We start from the raw sequence: 22720 nt of genomic DNA on the forward strand, positions 1-22720 counted from the left end.
TCTTTTATGCTAATAGCTGTGAGATTAGTTGGACATTTGCTGAGGGATGGGAGGCTGGTGGGAAGACACTGCCCTCCTGAAGACACACTGTTAAAAGGGATAGAGGTGTAGGCAGCATGTCTCATCTGCCTACGGCATTAGAAATGGCAAGATAAGGGGCACCCACATGCTGCCCCTCTCTGTTTACTGTTCTCTGTTTACCAGCAGGCCTTTGGGGGAGAGCAGAGCAATATTTGGTGACCCTTGGTCTTGTCCATCCCTCTACCCTTCAGGCAAACTGACTCCTAACCCAGGCTTGGGATCACATTGTTCCCTTATCCACAGAACATCTCCCCATCCTGTTCATGGGAAAGCAAACTTTAGAGGTTCCCCAGCACTCTTCTGGCTTATTTCCTGTGGTCATTTGGATTGCCTGCTTATAGAAGAGCATTGTTTAGAAAGAGTCGTATCATGTTGTGATCTGTGACAGCATGTATTTAAACAAGGCACGGAGAGGAAAGAACACAGACACAGGTATAGGGCATGGGAAAACGGGGAAAATATCCAGGAGGGTGACTAGTCCCTGGAGGAAGCCTAGCTGTAGTGTCCTAGGACTCAGAAGCTGTGTTTGTGAACAGTACTCCATACTTCAGGGCATGACTTCTCCAGCCCTGGTCCTTTGGGAAAGCCAGGCAATAGCGTCCAGGTAACTATTGCCTCACACACGCTCACTTCTACCATTTCTCCATTGTACATCTCAGGCAGAGGATGTTATCTCTTTGAACAGCCCTCATTATATAACCATCCCTCCTGAATCAAGAAAGCCTAAATGATGGGCATTGGGAAGGAGCAGAGCACCTGAATTTAAGGTTTGTCTGGTGATGGTGTCGCTATTGTGGATTTTGTTGGTGTGCTATGGGGAGAAGGTCTGTGGTCTCTTCTGTGAGTCAAGCAGTCTCCTAGAGGCTTGGGGTGAGGGTCACTAAAATGGGAGGCTGAATTCTAGATATGAACCTAGAGGGATAAAGAGAGGGACAAGCAAATCTGGAGTGAGCGTGTATCTCTTATTCTGTGCCTTTCTGTTTGTCTTTTTTTTTTCCTTTGGTCTCCATTATTCATTTACCTGGACGTTTTAGGCTTCCTTCCTCTTGTTGGAGAGCCCTTGGGGAATGACCCAGAAGAGAAGGATATGGAGAGGGGAGGCAGGGTCAGGGATAAGAAAGACTAGGGTACCGTAAAGGGATTGTGTTTACTACAGGTGATCTATGTGGGGGCTGGAAGGCAAGAAAAGGTGGCTGGTGTGTAGGTTAGGACTGCTCCATGAACTCATATGGTTATAGGGAGCTTGGTGGTGTGAGAAAGCCCATCTGCCTCAGGAGTTATGCCCTTCTTAGAGCTTGGATCCTTGTTCAGTGGCCAGAGGTACATGAGTTGGTGCAGGATCATGGGGCCCAGAGGTAGCACGAGAGCTAACCAGGCCAGGCCCAGGATGATCCAGACAGCAGCTAGACTCCTGTACACAGAGATGTAGTGCTTGTCAGGGTCTGTGCCTGGGAGAGAACAGAGGGAATCCTGTGTTACAGTCGCACTACAGATCCTGATCTTCACAATCATACACATCTGGCTTACGGTGCTCTTCCCAGGTGTTCTACCATGGCTTCATGATATGCAACACCTAGAGGACCCTAGCTTCTGAGGCTGTGTGGGAAGAAGCTTTTCTTTCTCCCAGAGCCACTGAGAACCCCATTAACTCAGGCCAGATCTGGCTCTCAGTTCTACAAGGCAGGCCTTGGGATGGAGGGAAGATAAGGATAGACAAGGACTAGAGACTTCTTGATATTAACAATAATAACTCACATTTAGATAGTGCCTTAAGGGGTTTCCTCAAAACTACCCTGTGAGGTAGGTAGTGTAAGTTTTTTTTTTCATCTTTAAACCCCAGGAAGAGTTTTAAAGAAATAGAAACAATGAAGTCATTTGCCCATGGTCACGTAGCTATTAAATGGTTGAGGCAGGATTTGAACCCAGTTCAACCTGACTTGGGGCCCAGTGCTCTATCCATTGTGCCACCAGCTTCTTCCACATTACTAAGAATTTATGGGGGCCTGACAGTCTTGGTGGGGCTGAATCCCTTGTTTCCAGCCTTCTAGCCCCACTATCCCCATCCCCTCAACCCCCAGGTCCTTTAGCTCCTGATGCCCTGGCCCCTAAAGTGCCCCAGTTCCTTATGCCCCATTCCCATTTATCTCCCTTACCTACAACATAGTCCCCAAAGCCAATAGTGCTGAGGGTGATGAAGGCAAAATAGAAGCCCTCACCATAGCTCCAGCCCTCCACGTGACTGAAGACCATGGGGGGAAGGATGAGGAGGAGAAAGGTCCCCACAGTCAGGAACAGAGCAAGGCCCAGGGTCTGTACCACCTAAAAGAGACAGGAAACTGATGGAGCAGCTCCCATGGCTCCAGGATGACTTCAGGGAGGTCTGGGGCCACTTCCTTAGTGAAGGAAAACAAGAGGAGGCTGGGCCTCCTCTGCGCAGCAGCTTCTCCGGGGTTATTTGGCATTAATTTGCCAAATCCCATGCTATCCCATGCCAATTGCAGATTTTGCAGAACTCTTGGGATTTGGGGATAATGCTCCAACAGGTATTCTGATCTTTTACATGAAGAAACAACTCAAACTAAGTTGGGATTGAGGAAGGGGACCACCTACAGACCATACTTGTCCCTCCCTCCTCATTCCTGGGAGAACATGTGAGGTCAGTCCAAGGGAAGGACATTGGCTTCATTGAGGGATGATGGAAGGACCAGGGCCAAGCTGTAATGGGAATGTGGTTGTATTTTGGGAATGGGGCAGGGATCATAAGGAGGAAGGGCATGATTGAGAGCCAGGAGATGTAGGGGTTGAAGAGAAGCTTTTGCTGCGCTAGGACTACAGTGAGGAGTGAGGAAGGAGTCGTAGACTGAAGAGAGGTGGTACCTGGTTGTGTCTTGGTTGATGCCCCCAAGTATCCATTGTGGCTAGGTGAGACCTTAGTCCTGTACCCAGATGATTGAGAAATACCACATTGAGTGGTATCCCAAACAGGGCATAGAAGATGCAGAAAATCTGACCTGCTTCTGTGCTGGGGGACAGGTTTCCATAGCCTGGAGAGGGGGAGAGGATTGGGAAGTAGGATAAGTGGTGAGGCTTACATCAAATGCAGATTTCAGAATGTATGTCTATGCCTTACAACTTTCCCCTCAACCCCCGCCAAAAAAAAATCTCACAACTATTCTGAGTGGGCAAAATAGAAATCAGGAGTTCCCTCATTGAGGAGTGACTGATTTGAGGACAGTGGGTAGGTGGGGGGGATGGAGGTAGGAGGAGTTACTAGTGTTGAAAGCCTGTGCAGAGGAGACCTGGGGGTTTTCAGAATGGAGGAGGCCAGAATAGGGGAGTCTAGCCCTCTTCCCTCCCCCCTCCTACCCACTCCCCATTACCTATGGTGGTGACAACCATCCCTGCAAAGAAAAAGCTGTTGCTGAAGTCCCAGTTGCTGGGGTTGGTGGAGTTGCCAGTTGGGTTCACACCTTTCTCCCAGGCTTCCATAATGACCTGTGCCAAGTATGAAGTATTGGGGTATGGGGAGCACGGAGACATTGGGTAATCAAGAAGAAGGAGGGACAGGGTTAGGTAGAGGGTGTTTATATTACAAGAATGACCTGGAAAGGAAGGGATACAAAGTCTGGGAAGGTAAGGCATCATGGAGTTGTCAGAATGGTAGGAAGGGTTTCCATTAAAATGGAATCACGGGCAGCAGCTAGGTGGTGCAGTGAATAAAGCATCAGTCCTAGAGTCAGTCCTGAGTTCAAATCCTGCCTCAGACACACACTAGCTATGTGACCCTGGGCAAGTCATTTAATCCTGTTTGCCTCAGTTTCCTCATCTGTAAAATGAGCTGGAGAAGAAAATGGCAAACTGTCACTCGATGAATCATGGAATGTTAGAGCTAGAAGGGACCTTAGAGGACATTTAGTCCTACCCCCTTCATTATACAGAGGAGGAAATTGAGACCCAAAGAGACAAAATGATGTGACCATGTTCACACATCTAATAAGGTACCTCTTAAACCCAGGTCCTCCAAGGACAGTGCTCCTTTGTCCTTGGAAACATGGGAACATTCAAAGGAAGGCTATGGTCTTATACACATGGGGTGTCCAAATACAAGAAAGGCCTCCTTCTGTTTGGTCTTCTGGAGGTGATGAGGCAAGGGGATGGACAATATAGCCCGGGGCATCCCTTGTGTTTCTGTGTCACCTGGTAGTTTCTAGGGTCTTCTAGCAGACCCAATCCTAAGCCAGCAGAGGGTGCACATGCATGGCCTTCTCTGCTGTGGGCTGGGAGATGGCTTCCATTCCTTATCCCCTCTTGCCTTAATGGTGACTTGGAGCTCCTTAGGCTTTCTTAGCATCTGGGGTGTGTGTGTCTGTGTGTGTGTGTGGAGTGGGAATAGTTACAGCTTTCCCTAGACTTAGCTTCCCATGAGAAATGTTCCCTAGCAGGCTGACTCTGTGAGTTCAAGGCCTAGTGGGGGTAGAGTGGTGGCCTGGCCAGAGGGGCTTCGTCATAAGACACCATCTGCTTTTCCTCAGTCTGACAGGCTAGAGCCCCTGAAAAGACCCAAACTTTGTCCTTACTCCCTTTCCCATAAACCCCATGGCAAAGGACCTTAACCCTTTAGATGGAAGCAGTCAACACTCTGCTGGCAGACAGAAGTGGCGGTCCTGATCATCTTTGGTGGTTTTTTTTAATCATTACTCTTTTAAATTAAGAGATAGTCATTAAAAAAGCTGGGATTTATTAGGCTGGAGAAGAAAAGGCTGCAGAAAGAAGGTATTTCACACCTCTAAAGGGTCATTGCAACTTAGGACCAGGACCTATATCCCTAATGGGTGCACAAGGGTGGTGGTGATGGGGAGGGTATGGACTTCACTTGGAGCAGCAAGGAATAAGATCACCTCACTCTTGGTGAGGGGCATTGAATGAGAGAACGAGTGTGTCAAAGAGGCAGGGGTGTTTTCTTTTCAAGAGGTCTCTAAGACCAGGAGGTGCCTGTCCCTCTGCTCAGCTGCCTACGTTTGGGATAGCTGCAGACCAGCTTAGAGGCAATGGGGGAAGGATGAGAAACACTGCCTTTGTCCCTTAAATATTAACTCTCTGGAAGACTTTTATAAAGATGATGTAAGTGGAAGTACGAAAACACTATACACTCTTCCTTATGGTGAGTTAAATGGAAAAGACAAAAACAGTAATAACAAAATAATGCTTTGTAATTGCAACGATCAAGGCTGGTCCCAAAGAAGAGCTGAAAAATGTGCCTTTTTCCCTTCTTCGAAGACTGTGGAATCAGACTCAGCCTGTGTATTGATTCGTTTTTCCAAAATGCTTTGTCCCCCTTTCCTTTTGATTCTTTATGATAAGGGATGGCTGACCGGGCAAGGAAGGAGGAGCGATGTATCTGGAAATGAAGGTGATGTAGCAACAAAAGAAATAAGAATTGGGTATGTAAAAAAAGATCTCATTCTCATGAGAGCTGGTCCAGATGAACAAGGAACTGGCGTTTTTGGGGGGCTTTTGTACAGGTGGGGAAATGGGATGGACTCATTCGTAAGTCACTTAGTTGAGGACCTGTCCCAGGGAGTCAGTGACAGAGGGGGTAGGTAGCAGCTTTCAGATGATCACAGACTCCTGGTCTTGGTGCTCTATCAGAAAAGCTTCCTAATGATGGTGATCAACACTCTCCTGGTATCATGGAAGCTGCTCTGTGCTTCCCACTCATAACAGGATTTTAACCGTTGTGGTTCAAACTCTCAGGAGCATGAGTGATAGACCACAAGAGAGAATTGCTCCCAGTGCTAATCAGACCACCTCTAGCACTCCCGCTGGAAACTGGGTCTCAAATGTATTCACTGGACGTAAAGTAGTAAGATAAACTTCCATGGGACACACCAAAAAAATTATAGTAACAGCTCAGAGGCAGTGTAGTATTCAAACCCTGCCTCCAAGAGTTACTAGCTATGTATATATATATATATATATATGTATATATGTATGTATGTATATATATATTATATATATATATATATATATATACACACACACACACCAGGGCAAGATATTGCATCGCCTTGTACCTCAGTTTCCATATTGGTTAAAATTAAGGTAATGCCTATAGTTACCCACTGGAGAAATTGGGACGTTCAAATGAGACAGTATATGGAAATCTTAATGGTGTATTATTTTTAATTTATAAGTTCCCTGCTAGCATAGGAGGACAAGAGATGTTGGTAGTTTGTGGTTTTTTTTTCTCCTAGGAGCACAGGGTCTTCTAAGGATCCTGGGAACATTCCCTTGCCTCTAGGCCAAACTATTTCTAACTGGTGATTTCACAGCTTCTCTTAGATCATTCTAGTGACTAGTGAGACACAGTGTGGCAAACTGGATAAAGAACCAGGAAGATCTTGGTTCAAGTCCCAACTTTGATACGTGGTAGCTGAGTGACCCTGGGCAAGGCACTTAGCCTCTCAGTGTTCTAGCAACTCTCTAAGACTCCTAAGGTGAAAAAAAGTAACTCCCCTCCTCCATCCTTCAAGGTACTGGTAGAGGACGTTGTCTTAGGCAGGCATTCATTCCATAAACCAAAGAAATCCTAGGTCTATTCCCTCCACCCAGTCCCTGTGATCAGAAAGTTTTATGTCTAGGTGTCTAATATGTACCTTGTGGGTTTTTAGAAGGGAGAAAACTCTAATTCAGTGGAAAAGGCATCATAGTAGGAAGGAAATAAGCATTTATCAAGCACCAGGCACTGTGTTAAGTGCTTAATAAATATCTTATTTAATCTTCACAACTCTGAGAGGCAGGTGATATTATACCCATTTTACAGTTGAGGAAATTGAGGCAGACAGAAATTGTGACTTATCCAGGGTTATATCAGCTAGTATATTTATGACTCTGGTTAGCACATGTAAACTGGTAATCCAGAGGGGCCTAACCATCTGCCAGCTGCTATTGTCGTGTAAGTGTGTACCACCAGGTGTCATGATAACAGGCTTGATCAATGAATAACTGTAATGGTAAATATATGTATACATATATGTATATATGTGTATATACATATATATCACATAGCCCACAAACACATACAGAGTTCTGCTCATGCAGTCCAATAAATGAAAAGGCTTGAATGCCTGTGATCTAACCCAGAGCCTTCCTGCTGCAGACTAGTTCTGCTCCTGTTCAGAAGGTTAATAAGTCTCCACTTTGAAATGCTTTCCATATCCTCTGACTTCTCTATTTCACCTTCAGTCCTGGGGAGGACACCTTCTAAGTCTCCATGCCCTTTCCTTTGTTAGGTCCTTTGGATCTTAGTCTTACTCAGACTGAGAGTTAGTGATCCCAATTTTTGACTGGCAGAGTCTGGGGGCAGGGAGGAAAGATGGATAGATTCTGAGGCAGAAGGCTCTAGGAACAGCTATACACTGGAAGAAAGGGACCTAGGCTTGGCTCTTAGACTCCTTAGCAAGCTCTCCTCAATGAACATATGGGCCAGTCTTATTTTAAATCCCCCTCAGCACATATAATAGTCTTATTTGCACTCTTCTGTGTGACCTTGGACAAATAACTTCCCTTCTGTGGGTCTCAGTCCCCTTCTCCTTCTTCCCACCCCCATAAAATTAAAATGATAACTAAGGGGTCAGATAATCTCCCAGGACCCTTCCAGCTCTAAATCCAGTGGCTATGATTTTACAGTTGTTGACCCTGCTTCCTAATCATTCTTAAGTCATTTCATCCTCTAATCATTTCAGATCATTTGAATATGATCTGTCCTCCCCAACTCAAGGGCAGAGACCATATCCTCCTGTTTCTGGTGTCTGCCACAGAAGCCATGACAGGTCTCTGTATATCAAATCCTTTCTTTACCATCTGACCCATCCCCATGAGACTATGTATTGTTGGACCAGGGACGCTTAGAATCTATGCAGAGTAATCAAAGAGGTGCACTGTAGGGGAGGGGGGTTGGGGTGGGGTGGAATTGAATAGAGGAGCTCACTCATCAAAATAGCTTCCTGGCTTGGGTTTAGTCGCTGCAGGGGCTTGGACAACAACCATTGCCGTCTAATGTTCCTGAACCTGAAACTTCAGGCCCTTCCCATTGGAGGAGGGTCTGAGGATAGCTATCACAGACATTTAACCGTGTGGCACAACTGTTGTCCAGACCACGGCATTGTAACTCAGCTGGAGGAAGATCAAGGAGCAGAGGCTTCAGGGACCAGTGGGCCAGGAGAATTGGGCAGAGTTACTCTTAATGCTTTCCCCTGCCTCCGTTTCTCTGTCTCTGTCAGAATTCCCCGGGATCATCCAAGCCCAGCCCCTCCTTTTCCAGCCTCCACTTCTGAGTCTCCCTATGCAAGTCCTGTCATTCCACCTCCCCCATCTCCTTCCTTCCCACCCCAGCCCCTTCTCCCCATATCACCTGTACAAAACGTTCCAGGGCATACTGGTCCAGGCAGGTGTAGTTTTCTAGAAAGCGTAGCTTCTCCATCTGGAATTGGTTTCGGGACTGAGCTTCTGCTTGCTTTTCTAGCAGCTGGAAGATGGCAGCACCCAGCAGCAGGTAGCAGAGATAGGCCAGCAGCAATGACAGAGTCCAGCTGCCCCTCCAGTCAAAGAGCCCTGAGCCAGCCATGTCTCTGGCTATGGAGTAGGGGTGGGGGCTACACCGCACTGGAGAAAAAGGCACTCTCTCTGCTGAGCACTTACCTTTTTCCTGGCCCTACTGGGTAGGGCCCCCCTCAAGCACTGGTCCTTCCCCACCACAGCTGGCTGGGCTGGGGAGTCTGTTTGAACAGTGCAGTGTAGCTCAGCCCTGCTGCTCAAAGTGCCATGAATGCAAACAGGTCTGACGTCCCTTGATCTGGATGGCCTTCCATGAGGAGCAGGACAGGAGACTGTGCTCCACTGAAGTCATCCTGCCCTTTCCTCTCCCACAGAGTAGAATGAGAGCAGTACTCATTACTTCTTCCAGCAAAGGCAGGTTTAGCCTTAGGTAGGTTCCTGCATCAGCTCCCTGGCTTTTCCTCATCCTTCATGGGTCCTTTGAGCCCCAAACCATAGGAATTTGGGGGAAATCACACCTGGTATGGACTTTCACCATGCTCAGTTCCCCTCACTGTGAAATGGGGTGAAGAGAACAGACCTGTCTACCAGGGGCAACATACAGAGGTAGGGGACAGGTGAAAAGACTGCACAGGTGGAGGGAGATTAAGGATGATTTGATTAATCTGAGTGAAAAATCAGAGCAAAGCTGATTTGTAGTGTTCAGGGACAGTGGTGACATGAGCATCTAGGACATCTGACCAGTTTTATAGAAATTTTCACTTTTCATTTCTCTCTCTCCTGTGACCCTTCATTGATATCTTTCGTTTTTACGTCAGCCACATTTCTCAATAAATTCCTTCCCTGGCTCCTCCCAGAGAGCTGCCCCTTAGAGAGAAGAACTAAAAAGATGGAAGAAAACCCAGTTTCCCCAAACTAAACAATACATTAACCAAGTTGGACATTATATGCAAACTATCTACTTTGAAAGTGAGGGGGAGAATTGGATAATGAGGCCCAGCTTTGCTAGATGAAATGTCAAATATGCCAAACCCATTTTGCCCCCATTCCTCTACCACTTTGAATGTTTCCCTGGGAAGTGGGGAAGGAAGCCCTGTTTTCCGGGGGTCATCCTGTCCATCCCTCGGTCTCCAAGCAGAACATGACAGGATGATGACCATTGCTTGTTTGTCTCCACCAGAGACAACATGAGAGGAGAATCTCACCTGCTGGTTTGTTTTAGGTGGGGTTCCACCTGGTGAATCCTCTCCGTTGTAGGAATGTTTAAAATAGAGAACATAAGATTCAAGGGAGACACTGATAGCTGTTTTCAGATATTTCCAGGGCAGTCATATGAAAAGGGATCAGATTTTTTCTGTTTGTCTCCAGAGAGAAGAACATGGAGCGGTGAGTGGAATTGTAAAGAGGTACTTTTAAGCCTCAGGTCAGGGTGATAGAGAGGCCATCTTGGGGTGTGGTAGAGAGAATGCCACCATTCTTAAGTATCATTCTAGGGTTGCCATGGTGCTGGATTTGGGCAAAGAAGCAAAACTGGCCCAGAAACTATGTCTTCAGTCTCTCACCTCTCCTATGAGTAGCCTTGTACTATTTCCTCATTTCCTCTCCAGCCTTTTCCTATTCTATGTTCCAAGTCTTACAGGGTCTTGTCCTCAGACAGCTATCAATACAAAGTTGTTAACTGACAGCTAAGCTGTGCGCCATAGCCTTAAGCTGTGATCCCTCTTAGGGGTAGATGGTCTATTTCCTTACATACAACTTCTCTTCTTTCCCCCTCCCCCACTGCATTCACACATGCACATACAACCCCATACCCATTCCCCTATAGCCACACTCCATACGAACCACCCCTCCCCCCCCAGCCCGGTATACCTATGTTTGGCACTGGAGAGGCTAGGTACTAGAAACTAAGAATGGAAAGACTGCTTTTTGGTTTGGCTTTTTTGCTTGACTGGTGAAAGAATGGTGAGAGACACCCACTTGAACAAATGCTTACTTAGATGCTTGAATGAATGCGCATTTAAGAGAGGGAGTTGAAGACCAAAATCTCCCCAAAGCCTAAGGAATGATGTTATGACGATTCATGTTTTGGGCCAGTGGAGGGCTGCTTAGGGTCCCCTTGGATCATGCCATTTAGTCAACCACGTAAATCCATCAATGTATAAATTTGGCCTTTTTTTTTTGGCCATGTCAGCAAAAATCCTCTATAGACTTGGTGAAGTTTGGTTAAGAGTTCATCATTATTCCTTACATTATTCCTCTCTCACTATCCATTCATTTCAAGAAGGTGACAGCCACGGCTAAGATGGACAGACAGAATGTATGATTTACAATTTCCTAACGGGTAATTATTGCCCTTAATGGGAAGAGCTAACTCATGCTTCCCAAGGGTGGGGACCAAAATCAATTAATGGAAAGTTTAACATGGCTGATCCTATTGGTGGAGCTTGATCTGACATCTGGAGATGATAAAGGATTTTTTGAGGCTGAACTAATTAGGAGGTTGGAGGAAAAGAGGGAAAAACAAACTCCCAAATCGATTGAGTGTATAAGGTAGAGAGAGAATACTGAGTAAACACAGCATGGAGGAGGCTCTTTCCGTCTGAATAACTCCTGAGATAAGGAAAAGGACAAATCACTTACTCACCTATCTAACATTGGTATTCTCCCATGGATTGACCCAAATAAATACAGATCCACATATACGGGGGGAAAAGCACATTTTCTTATATTGTAACCAATGAGTCAGGATAAGTAATTCTCTACAAGCTTCTTTACCACCTTCTTCTTCTGGGGAGAGGACAAAACAAGGAGGAACAAGGTCATAGGAGCATAGATTTAGGGTTGGAAGGGACCTTAGAGGTCACTGAGCCCACTACTCTCAAATGAGATAACACATGGAAAGTACTTTGCAAATCTTAAACACTACCTAAATGCTAGCTATTACTATTAATATTACAGATGAGGAAAGTGAGGCATAGAGTTAAGTGAGTTCCCCAGGTTAACAGCTAGTAAGCATTTGAGGGAGGATTTGAACTCAGATCTTCCTCTTTTAAGTCTAGTGCCTGATCCACTATGCCATGCTTCTGGGCCCCATAAACTCAGAGGGGGCAGAGATTAAAGATGACTCCCAAAAGAGTTTGATAAAAGATGTTGGAAGGTGGTTTCTTATAGGTTCTGAAGGTCTTCTAAAACAAAGAGGGGACTTCATACTTTTCTACAGATGGAAACTGGAATAATGTCTCCAGGTCCCTACCGACCTAAGGAGCTAGGTTCATCATGAACTTGGAGGACTTATGCTGTGTTCAGCAGAAGGGGATGGGGAAGAGTTCTGAATGGTGATTTAAAGCGAAGATTTCGCTCTCCCCTTTTGCTGTTTAAGTTTCTAGGAAGAACAGCATGGTTCTATCTCATTTCTTTCCCAGTGATACTCAATGGCTTCCTACAATCTCTGCTATGTCTCCTCCCACCTCTTGCCATCACTAACACAGTCCCTGATTGGGTCATCAAGGACTTGCTGGTCATTTTCAACAATTTCCACACTGTTCTCTTCCTGGCCACCAGGCATTATCATTCCCTTGGCTTCAAGTTCCTGGCTTCTAAAGCATCCAGGACCAAATACAGAACTCAGCCTTTCACAGTAGGACAGTCACTATGAGTGATCCATTATTTTCCCTTCCTATATACACATTCCCATAGACCCCATACTGCCACTTCCTACATTCTCAACTGACACCCTCTATCCCCCCCCCACCTGGCCCAGACCTAGGTACCTACCTACAAACTATTCCTAAACAATTGTCCCTGCCCCAAGCCCATGTACCTACTCACAAAGTATTCCCAAACACTCTCCTCAATAAATTCCCATATAGCCAATACACATATACACACACATCACTGTGTTTCCACATTCCCCATACATTTCCTTACACATACTCTACATATCTTCTGCATCCTCTCCTCATCCAGTACATAATACCCACTTTAATTTTCCCCATTCTTTTTCTCCTGTCCCACATCAGGTTACAAGGCCTATCTATGCTTCAGAAATTTCAACAGCCATTCCTATGCCTAAACTTTAAAAATATTTATGTTTACATTAATAAAACCCCCACACATTTTACGTTCTTAATCATATCTAAATGGGCAGTGTGGTATACTGGAAAGACCATTAGATGAAGGGTCAGCTGGAGACTTAAAATCTAGTCCCAACCTTGCCATGGACTGTGTAATATTAGCTGGGTCACTTCAATTCAGTATTTATTAAGTGACAACTATGTGCAAAGCACATCCTTTCTTTGAGCCTTGGTTTTCTCTTTTGTCCCATGAGGAGGCTGTCTAGATGGCATCTCAGGTCCCTTCCAGTTTTGGCATTCTTTGATTATTTCTGAAGAAGAGAGAAGGCTTGATTTCCTATCAGTGGGGCAGGACATTTTGGGAATGGTCCATTTTGGGATTCACTGACATGGCTTCCATAGAAATTGCCTGTCTTAAAGCTATGTTTTCACCTTCAGGAGCACAGAAGAGCTACTGCTGGCTTTCCCTGGCCTCAAGAGGACAATTTGGTATGGGTAAATAGAACATTTTCAACTGAAACTTAGTTTGCCTCTAAATCTGGAAGACATAGAAGCTTTGAAAAGACTTTCTTACACATAAAAAACAAACAAACCCAAACCAAAACTTTGCTAGAAATTGGCCTTAAAAAAAAAAATCTGAGGAAGTCTTTTCAAAGCATTGCTTCTGTTACTTCGGGATTCCTGGGCAAATAGTCTAAGCATGATTCTGTGCCAAAGGCCGTGTCGGGCAGGAGGGCATGGTTTGGAGGCGGTGCTCTGTGTAAGAACCATCACATGACAACCATTTGGTTGCTGCGTGTGTGCCTGTGGGAGAGGAACTCTTGCAATTTGTCTTCCTTTCCTCATTTCCCCTCTTGGCTTTGCCCCAGCCTGGCTGGCTTCATGGGGGCTGCCCCATGCTTCCCTGCAAACAAGGCCTTTGGATCCAGAGAATAACTGCCTCCAGCTGGAGACTTGGAATCAATAGCATCTAACTAGCTCCAGTGTACATAGCCCTCTGTCATCCGGAGAGCAGACTGGGAGTGCCCAGCCCTTTCCCTGGGACAGCTGTTAATTTCATGACAGTGACACGGCTATACCTCCAAACCCACTTCAGATCTTACTCGTGTGAGGTGCATGCATCCATGTACATACGTGTGAGTCCTAAACTGTCCAGGTCTTCTCAGATGAGTAAGGTTTAAAGGGCCAAATCAAGGTGATGTGGTGGGGAGAACATTGGTCCAGAACGAGGGAGACAAAGGCTCTTGTCCTGGCTCTGTCACTCTGTGGGTGGCTGGCCACAGGCAAGTCCTTTCTCTTTGCTGGGCCTTGGTTTCCTTTTCTTTAAATGGGGGGAGTTGGATTAGGTGATCTCTTAGGTCCTTAGATTTAAAATTATATTTTCATAAGCACAACTCATTTACCCTGGGCCTGGAGGGAGAAGGAGCCCATTTTACATTCTCCTTCCAGGGCTTTCAATCTTTATCCTTGCTAGACGTAGACTACAAAGACAGCGGGCAAATTCTTTTATTCAATTTGTGGCATCATCGAATGTTCCTAAGCTGTTTCCGTTTCCCAAGGCTCCCTGGTTTCAGTTCTCAAAGGGCCCCCACCAGGCTAAGACCTAGCCAGACCATCTAATCATTGGCCTTGTACCACTATTTCACCACGTTACATGCTGGAAAACTAAAACATTCCAGATTCTTAGGTTGTCTCTACTATGGCTAACTGAGGCATGGTATTTGTAAAAATTCTGGAAGAGGCAACAATTCTTCCCTGGTCACAAGGAAACAGTGGCCAAAATCCCAGAGAATCACAGACATCCACATCAAGGTCCCCTGAAGTCTGGACTGCCCACCCGAGCCTCTCTACCATGGCTTTTGGAGAGACAAGTTCAGGTCCTTTTGATCTGCTCCAAAATGTCTGTGTTCCAGCTGAGTGGTGGACTCTCTGACTTTGTGCCCAATTTAAACTGGGCATCCTCACTGTAAAGGTAATGGCAGACAATTTGGCCTGAGTTTATGAGGATCAACCATCAAGGTGTCCCCAATTCAGGAGACAATTTGGCTCTCCTCTACTTGGATCCAGCCCTGTAGTCCTGGCCTAAGATACTGCCTTTTCCTTCCTGGAGCTTTTTATCTCTCTTTATTATTTGATAGGCCTAGGCTTAGTGGGAATGGGGTGGGGGGAAGAAGGGAGCAAAGCACAAATCTCCTGGTTCCATCTTGCAAAATTGCCATTTCATAATCTCAAATTATCCATGTTATCCAAAAGACAAGATCGCCATGTGACCCACATTATTTTAAAAAAAAGGGAAATTATTTTAAAAATACAAAACCAACACAAAACACTCTAAAACTCAACCACCTTGCTGGTGCCACAGCCAACAGCCTTAGCATACAGTACAAAGATTTGACCTTCTATTTGGATCCATTTCTCTACTTCCTGCCCCCCACCTCAACATGTCCCACCATTCCTGAGTGCCGCTGGGACACCATCCTTACAGGTACACAAGGCTCTCCATTAGGGCTCAAGTCACATGTTGTTCCAGCCATGTAGGCCACACATCCAAAGAGAGGATGAAAGAAGAAAGGAGTTTTATCTGTACTCTGTCCTTGCTTTTCAGTTGGGCTGCTGAGCTGTCATGATAAATTCAATTGTTTGCCAAACCTGAAAGGAGACAGCATTCTGTTATGTTGTTCACTGGTAATAATAACAACAATGATGAAGATAATAGCTAACATTTATTTTACATTTAAAGTTTGCAAAGCATTTTACATACATCATCTTTTCTGATGCTCACAACAACTCTGTGAGGTTGGTTTTATTTCCTTTTTACAGGACAGGAAACCGAGGCTGGGAAAGGTTAAGTGACTTGCTCAGGGTCACACAGCTGCTAAGTGGTTGAGGTAGGATTTTTAACTAAGAACTTTTTTACTCTTAAGTCCAACACTCTCTACTGTGTTACTCTCAATGTCATCAACGGTACATGAATCAAAGGGTGAGAGGAGATGGTAGGAAGCAGCTTGATCTCCCCTCCCCCTCAGAGTCTCAGTGCTCTCAAGGACCCTAATTCTAATTTCTAGGGACATTCATTAATTTTTTCACCCAACTTTTATTGTATGGAAAGCCAATGTAGAACTTGGGGAAAGAAAAACAACAACAACAAAATGAGTCTCACCCTTGAAGTGATGTAAGTTAGTTGCCTAAAAGTCATAAGAAGAATACGCGCTTTGTCCAGTTAGTTTCTGTCCTGTCTGACTCTTTGTGACTCCATTTGGGGTTTTCTTGGCAAAGATACTGGAGTGGTTTGTCATTTCCTTCTCCAGCTCATTTTATAGATGAGAAACAGAGGCAGACAGGGTAAAGTGACTTGCCCAGGGTCATACTAAGTGTCTTTAGAGGCCAGATTTGAATTCAGGAAGATGAGTCTTCCTGACTCCAGGCCTGGCATTCTATCTGCTGTGCCACCCAATGCCCAGAATACATGATAACACATTTGCAAATACAGAGAGAGTGCTGCATTGAAGACAGGAAAAGCAGAAGGGGAATTCGGACAAAAAGGAGAGCAGCATATGCCTGTCCACTAAAGAGTGAGAGAGAGAGAGCGGCCAAATGGAGCTGGACTAGAAGAAAGTGAGTGGATTGGAACATTGCAGATCCCAAAACATGCAAAAGAGGGCAGAGGCTTATCCCCAAGTAATTCTGTTCTCTTTGGCAAACCTTGCTATCAGAGTCAGAGTAAGTAGAGGAAATCTCATGGTTCCTTCACTAGAAGGAGTTTCATGGTTGGCTCTATCATCTCTATGACTTATGGTTAATTCAAACATCCATGAAGAGGTTCAGCCAGGAAAACAACAACAACAGCAAACAACAGATTCTGTCCCTTCATCTTATCAAGCATATAAAATGGTCAAGCAGTCATTTTCAGCCTTCCTCACTGTCAGGAGGGCTCCTCATTAGGTGCGTGTCCCCTTTGATGACTGTGGGGTAGGGACTCGCTCACCCTCTTCATTCCGGATCTAGGGATGTTGATGGTTACTAACCATTTGGTCCCCGAAACTGTCACTGGAGTATGGCTCAATGCCATCCCATCTTTGTCTCAATGGCCTAAAGACAAGGAATCTATGCATGGATGACCTCAGATGGGTAAAAAGGAAAGCTCTCTCATCTTATCATACTGTCTGTCTTCTGGTCTCCATGGCTCCATAAGCAGGGATATAGCTCGCCCTCAACGACATAGCACACAAACAGTACAGTTGACCCATCTGCTTCTCCTTCATGTGCCATCTCTCCTTCTCCCGCTATGTCTCTCTTCCCTCTTGCCAGTCATGGCTGGCAGGTGCTTTTTATTCACACTCTTTTAAGATCTGATGGAGCCAGCTCTCTCTCCTCCCTAATCAACATGGGGAACCCAAACCTCAAAGCCGTATGATCTGGTTTAATTAAGATCACACCGTTGCAAAGTCCCAGGCTTATTCCTGATGGTTTTTATTGTAACACATCTGATATTCTTCAGTGCTCATCTCTCTGGATGTCTGAATGATTGAATCCTTGGTTTGCGGCGCTTCTGTGCCCCATCCTGTTCATTTGTTTGTATAGATAAAACACCTGTGCTCTTTTGTGACCAATCAATAAAGAGGAGTTCTGTTCTGCTTATTCTGCAGGAGAGCTCATTTCATTTTCTTTATTTACTCTATCCATTTGGGATCTTAGAAACTGGATAGCTGATTGTTATAGGCTATCAGAGAAATCCATGTATGGACTGAGGTGTTTTTTAAGACGTCGGTAATGGTTATGAGTCATAAAAAATGGAGAGGAGCTCTGTGGTCCAGCCAAACTGAAGTGTATACCATTCCCATTCCTACCCTGCCTTCTCCTATCTCTCTACCCTTTGCTGACCCTTATATCATACTGCCAGACTACTTTCATTCCTGTCCATGGAAATCCCTTCTTTTTTAGGCCCAATCTATAAACATTTTCCCCTCCTCTGAGGGGATTATTGGGACAGGTTTTGGACCATGGATAAAATATGGGTTGGTTTTTTCTCCACCATCCTTGAGGCTGGCTCTTGCCCTTTGACAGAGCAGCCCAGGAGAGGATTAGGAAATGATGTCACTGACAATAATCAAGGAACGTACAGTGGGACTTTCTCGGCCCCCAAACTCCACATCCCCTTCATGATATCTTACACATAAAGCGAACACTGGAGGCATCAAATATTGGTTAAAGAAACACGAAATGAAAACCCCAGAGCAGAAAGGATTCCAAGATACACATTCTCACATACAGATTTCTGATATGAAAAAGGAAAAAAAAAACATTTCATGTTCACTGTTTTCCTTCTGATCAGCAGACAAAAGCTGGCTGACTATATTGGGATTGTAATCATAGTGAATTCTTAAAATGGAGAGTCAGTAATATCCTGCCCCAGATAAATCACCTGTGTAACAACTCATTCACTTCTGACTGCTCTCTGCTGAAGTGTCTTGTAGAACAAGAAAGGAAGTTGTTTCTAGTAATGGAAAAAAACTTAAGTGTAGAAAGCTTTGTAATGAGAAAAATGAGATGGTCCTATCCCTTCTGAATCTCTGCTGCTCTAAACAGGGCAAACTCCAAATTTAAGGAAAGAGGGAACAAGGAATTTTGTTTTTTAAACTATAAGCAAGAAGGTTAACCACTTTTTTTTCAGGTTAAAAAAATATCCTTGGTAGTCTGAAACCACAAATCTGACACTGTTAATGACTAACACCCCCTAGAGGGGCTTATATACCCATCTATACATCCCCTTGGCTGGGATTTAAACTTCCTGAGGTTTGCTTGTGAATACTAAATCAAGTGAATTCACCTTGGGCTGTGGTGAGGTCTAAGAGCTGAGACTTGTGTTAAATCAGCTGTTCTCTAGGCTTTGGTTCTCAGGCTAATAGCTACAAATTTAACTTAATGAGAGCTCCCAAAGAAGCCTATGACAGCTTTGCTAAATTATGAGCAAAGGGAGCCCCAAGCAGGAGTGTAGGGATTGTTTGCTTTGGCTAGGGAAGGTGGCTGGGGCCCCAGCCTGGGTGTTTGCCTGACAGGTTGGCTTGATAAGTAGGCTGCTAATAAAGCACTGCTTGGTGATGGCCCTCGTACCATCTGCCATGTGCTGATAGAGGCCCATGACTGCTGTCCCCTCAGGCATGCCAGCTTGACGGAAGCAAAGACTTCACTAATCACAAGTGCTTTTGGCTTCCTTTGCCATCCCTACCATCACTAAGTAACCTAGTGCTTTTTTTTTTTCATGGTGGTTTTTAAAAACCAAATCCTTGAAGTCTTGCTTTGTTTGTTGAGATGAATTATCCTTAAAAGGATACAGTTTGTATTCAGGAAAAAAGGCCACTTCAGCTGCCCCTACACTGCTTAAGGCTTGTGCATCTTCCCTCTTTCTGCCGTTGCCCTTATCTCCTTGGGTCAGAAGGTCAAATACATTTCATTGCAGACATTGCAGATTATACACACCATGGCTGTTGTTGAGTTTTAATGGGAAACATCTTGGGAGTTTCTGGCTCTGATTGCCACTTATTTTTGTAGGTTCCTTGAGGGCAGGAACAGTGGTTGCAATGAATCCTGGTTCAATGGAAGAAATGCTTCAAGGAGGAAATGAAGAAAAAGGGTATAGAGAGACAAGAGGAAAATTTTATCTGTATTAGAAGGCTGGAGAGTAGATGAATGTGACATAGGGGAGGAAAGAAAGAAGCATGATCACTGAACACTTAGATCTAAGTAACAGATACAGGGTTCTTTCTGTGTCAGGGGGATTCCTGTATGTGCTATTTCTTTCTATTTTTTAAAAAATTCTTTTAAAAAGTGAATTTAAAACATTTTTTTAAATCAGCAAACATATGCCTTCTCTTTGCACCTGTTTGCTCCCCTCTCCCAATTCAGAAAGTCCTTAATATTTCCTCCAATTAGAAATGAGATACTTAATGTTGTATTGTTTCCTTTTAATTAATTGGCCTTACTCGATTAATTGTTTTTGATGTACAAAAGTCTATCTCCCAGGTATTTGGGGTCCAGATCTAAGCTTAGGAGGTCTGGTCCCTGCTTGTCAAGCAATTGGTATACATTGCTCAATAAATCGAAATGTTTGGAATCTCAAACCACTGTTTCCTCAGTCATTTCATTTTTCAACCAGCACATATCTTATCTTCCTCTTCCCCTGTTAGAGAAAGAAAGAAAAACACAACCTCTATTACAAACATGTGTAGTCAAGCAAAACAAATTCCTGCATTGGCCATGTTAAAAAAAATCTCATTCTTCACTTTGAATCCTTCACTTCTCTATCAGGAAGTGGGTAGCATTTTTTCATCATGAGTCTTCTGGAATCATGATTGGTTATTATGCGGATTAGAGCTCCTAAGCCTTTCAAAGTTGTTCGTCTTTCCATTACAATATTGTCATTGTTCTCCTGATTTTGCTTACTTCACTCTATCAGTTCATACAAGTCTTCCTGGTTTTTTTTGAAACCATCCACTTCATCATTTCCTTCAGCACAATAGTATTCCATTCTATTTATATACTATAACTTGTTAAGCCATTTCCTAGTTAATGGACACCTCCTGAGTTTCCAATTCTTTTCCACCACAAAAAGAGCTGTGATAAATATTTTTTACTCAGGATTAATTCATTCCTTAATCTATCTGCCTTCTTATTCCTTTTCCCTTGTGTTCCTCTGTTTTGTGAGATGTATTACTCTACCCAATGCTGCGTATTCTTTCCTCTTTTGACCAATGCAGATGAGAGTGAGGTTCGAGCTTCAGCAGCTCCCCTTACCCCTTCCTTCTTGCTTTAGACTTCTACTTGACAACACGTGAGATAATTTCCCTAAACTCTATTCTCCCTCTTACCCTTTAGGGAATTCTTCTTCCCCTCTAATTCTATACTTTTAAGATCATCAAGAAATAACAGAACTATCTCCAGGCCTTTCCCTATATTAACCCTGTTGAAGATAGAGTTCTGAGGGCACACATGTATCATCTTCCCATATTAAAATGTAAACAGTTTATTCATGGTTAGTCTCTTGTAATTGTTTACTCATGCTTATCTTTTTATATTTTAATTAACTGCTTCATTTGCACTTCAAAGGTTCTATGTAGCTCTGGTCTTTTCATCGAAATGCTTTGATTCTATTCAATTAGAGGTCCATATTTTTCTGCTGTAGGATTCAGTTTTGTTGGGTAAGTTATTCTTAGTTGTAAGCCTATATCCTTTGCCTTCTAGATTATTGTATTCCACCTCCCCACTTCTTTATGGTGGTGGCTGCCAAATCTTACGTGATTCTGACTGTGGCTCTTTTGTACTTGAATTCTTTCTTTTTTTTCTGGCTGCTTGAAGCATTTTTTCTTTGACCTGGAAACTCTGGATTTTGGCTATGATGTTCCTGGAAGTTTTAATTTTGGGGTTTCTTCCAGGTGGAGGCTTTCTATTTCTACTTTGCCTTCTGGTTCTAAGAGATCTGGCCACTTTTATGTTATGATTTCTTAAAATATGAAGTCTTTAGTTTTTTAGTCATGACTTTCAGGTAATCCAGTGATTCTTAAATTCTCTCTCCTTTGATCTCTTTTCCAGGCCAGATGCTTTTTGTTATGAATATCTTACATTTCTTCTATTTTCCCCAATTTTTTTTACTTTGTTTTTCAATATTTCTTATTGTCTCACTGAATCAACAATTTGATCCATTCTAATTTTCAAGTAATTGGTTGCTTTGGGCAAGATTTGGTACCTCTTGTGTCAAGCTATTAATTCTGTTTTCTTTCTTCCATAGCTCTCATTTCTTTTACAGTTTTCCTCTTGTGTTCTCTCATTTCATTTCTGGAAACATTTTTAAACGCCTGCTTCATGTTGTCCAAGAATTTTAGGTGGACTTGAGGCTTTGCTTGAAGGTGTATTGGAATCATTATCTTCTGGGTTTGTATATTGAGCATTCCTTTTACCATCATAATTTTTTATGTTGAAATTCTTTTTTGTTTGCTCATTCTTTCAGAATGCTTCTTGACTTTGGATTTTTTGTCAGGCTCAGGCTTTCTTAATGCTTTTATTAAGGCCAGGCCCCTTTGGAGGGAATGTCTGGGATGACCCTGCTGTCCTTTTCTTGGGAGTTTTGAGTCTATTGTGCTATTCCAGGATCTTAGGGACAGCTCAGGCTGGGAGACCTGTAAGCCATCGGTGCTCCCAGAGTGTCCAGATCCCAGGCAAAGTCTGTTCACTGCCACTTTGGTCTGAGCTCTTACAGTTCCTGCCCTGAGCAACATGCCTATGGGCTTACCCTTTTGAGAGTTATGCTGGGCTAAACCACTAGCAGCCAGCTGGACAGAACTGTAGGCTCTCCTTTGGTTATTTCATTCTAGGCTTCAGACTGGGCTAGAAGCTGGAAATGAGGATTTAACTCCACCTAGGGACTGAGTTCCATAGTAACTGCTTGCTTCCAGTATTGCTCCTTGCCCAGTGCACAGCCTGGGGCCTGTAACTGTCCTCTAACCCTGGGATATCCCCATGAGGCATAGGTCCCCTCCTCCGTTAGCCCTAGATCTGTGACCCAGGCTGGGGTAGCGAGCCACAGAACCGCCTGTTTGCACCTGTTCCTCTACCTTGTCTGTGTTCAGGCCCCTCTGTTGGATCTCTTTGGAGGAGTTGTGGGGGGGAGGGAAGGGAGAGCTTGCTGCACTTCTTCCTGCTTGGTTCTGCATTCATATATGCCCTTTCTGGCAGAAGTAGTTGCTTGACCTCCAAGGAATAAGGACATGGATTCGAAGGTGTTATCAGGCAAGAGATTGAGCAGTGAGTCCCAGGTAGGAGAGTTGAGTAGTTGTGTTTGATTAAGTCCCAGTTGAAAGACACAGAAACAGCTATTCATTAACCTATTCAACTCCACAGAATAAGATGCCCCTCCTAGGATAACTCATCAGTTCTAAACTCACCACCAAGCTGCTAACTCAAGCCTTGATTGACACCACCTCCCTCAGCCTCTTCTCCCCTCTGATTGGAGGGCTGGA

General features: G+C 44.3%; 2 protein-coding genes across 3 annotated transcripts in view; both read right to left on the minus strand.

Annotated features, from left to right (window-relative positions):
* Nucleotides 1–466: 466 nt before the first annotated feature.
* KCNK16 (potassium two pore domain channel subfamily K member 16) lies at nt 467–9797 on the minus strand. Its single transcript, XM_027876337.1, has 7 exons — nt 9670–9797; nt 8799–8944; nt 8495–8715; nt 3462–3576; nt 2959–3125; nt 2235–2400; nt 467–1529 (listed from the first exon to the last, which is right to left on the minus strand). The coding sequence occupies exons 1-7, from the start codon at nt 9795–9797 to the stop codon at nt 1306–1308; spliced, it is 1167 nt and encodes a 388-aa protein (XP_027732138.1). The 3' UTR covers nt 467–1305.
* A 4403-nt stretch (nt 9798–14200) lies between these two features.
* Nucleotides 14201–22720, minus strand: part of LOC114053477 (kinesin-like protein KIF6) — a 451087-nt gene continuing 442567 nt past the window's right edge. For both annotated transcript variants that reach the window (XM_027876576.1, XM_027876575.1), the window contains one exon: nt 14201–15359. In XM_027876576.1, the coding sequence (XP_027732377.1) occupies nt 15343–15359 (17 nt within the window). In that variant the 3' untranslated portion in view covers nt 14201–15342. The remainder of the gene's footprint in view (nt 15360–22720) is intronic.

Source organism: Vombatus ursinus, unplaced genomic scaffold (assembly GCF_900497805.2).
Source record: "Vombatus ursinus unplaced genomic scaffold, bare-nosed wombat genome assembly UNPS02014811.1, whole genome shotgun sequence".
In the NCBI taxonomy this organism is placed as follows: domain Eukaryota; kingdom Metazoa; phylum Chordata; class Mammalia; order Diprotodontia; family Vombatidae; genus Vombatus; species Vombatus ursinus.

Coding starts and splice junctions, on each gene's coding strand:
- KCNK16 (XM_027876337.1), bottom strand. CDS start 9,797: ATGGTCATCATCCTGTCATGTTCTGCTTGGAGACCGAGGGATGGACAG. Junction 3,577..8,494: donor CCCTGGAACGTTTTGTACAG/GTGATATGGGGA, acceptor TACTTGGCACAG/GTCATTATGGAAGCCTGGGA. Junction 1,530..2,234: donor CTTTGGGGACTATGTTGTAG/GTAAGGGAGATA, acceptor GTTCTCTCCCAG/GCACAGACCCTGACAAGCAC.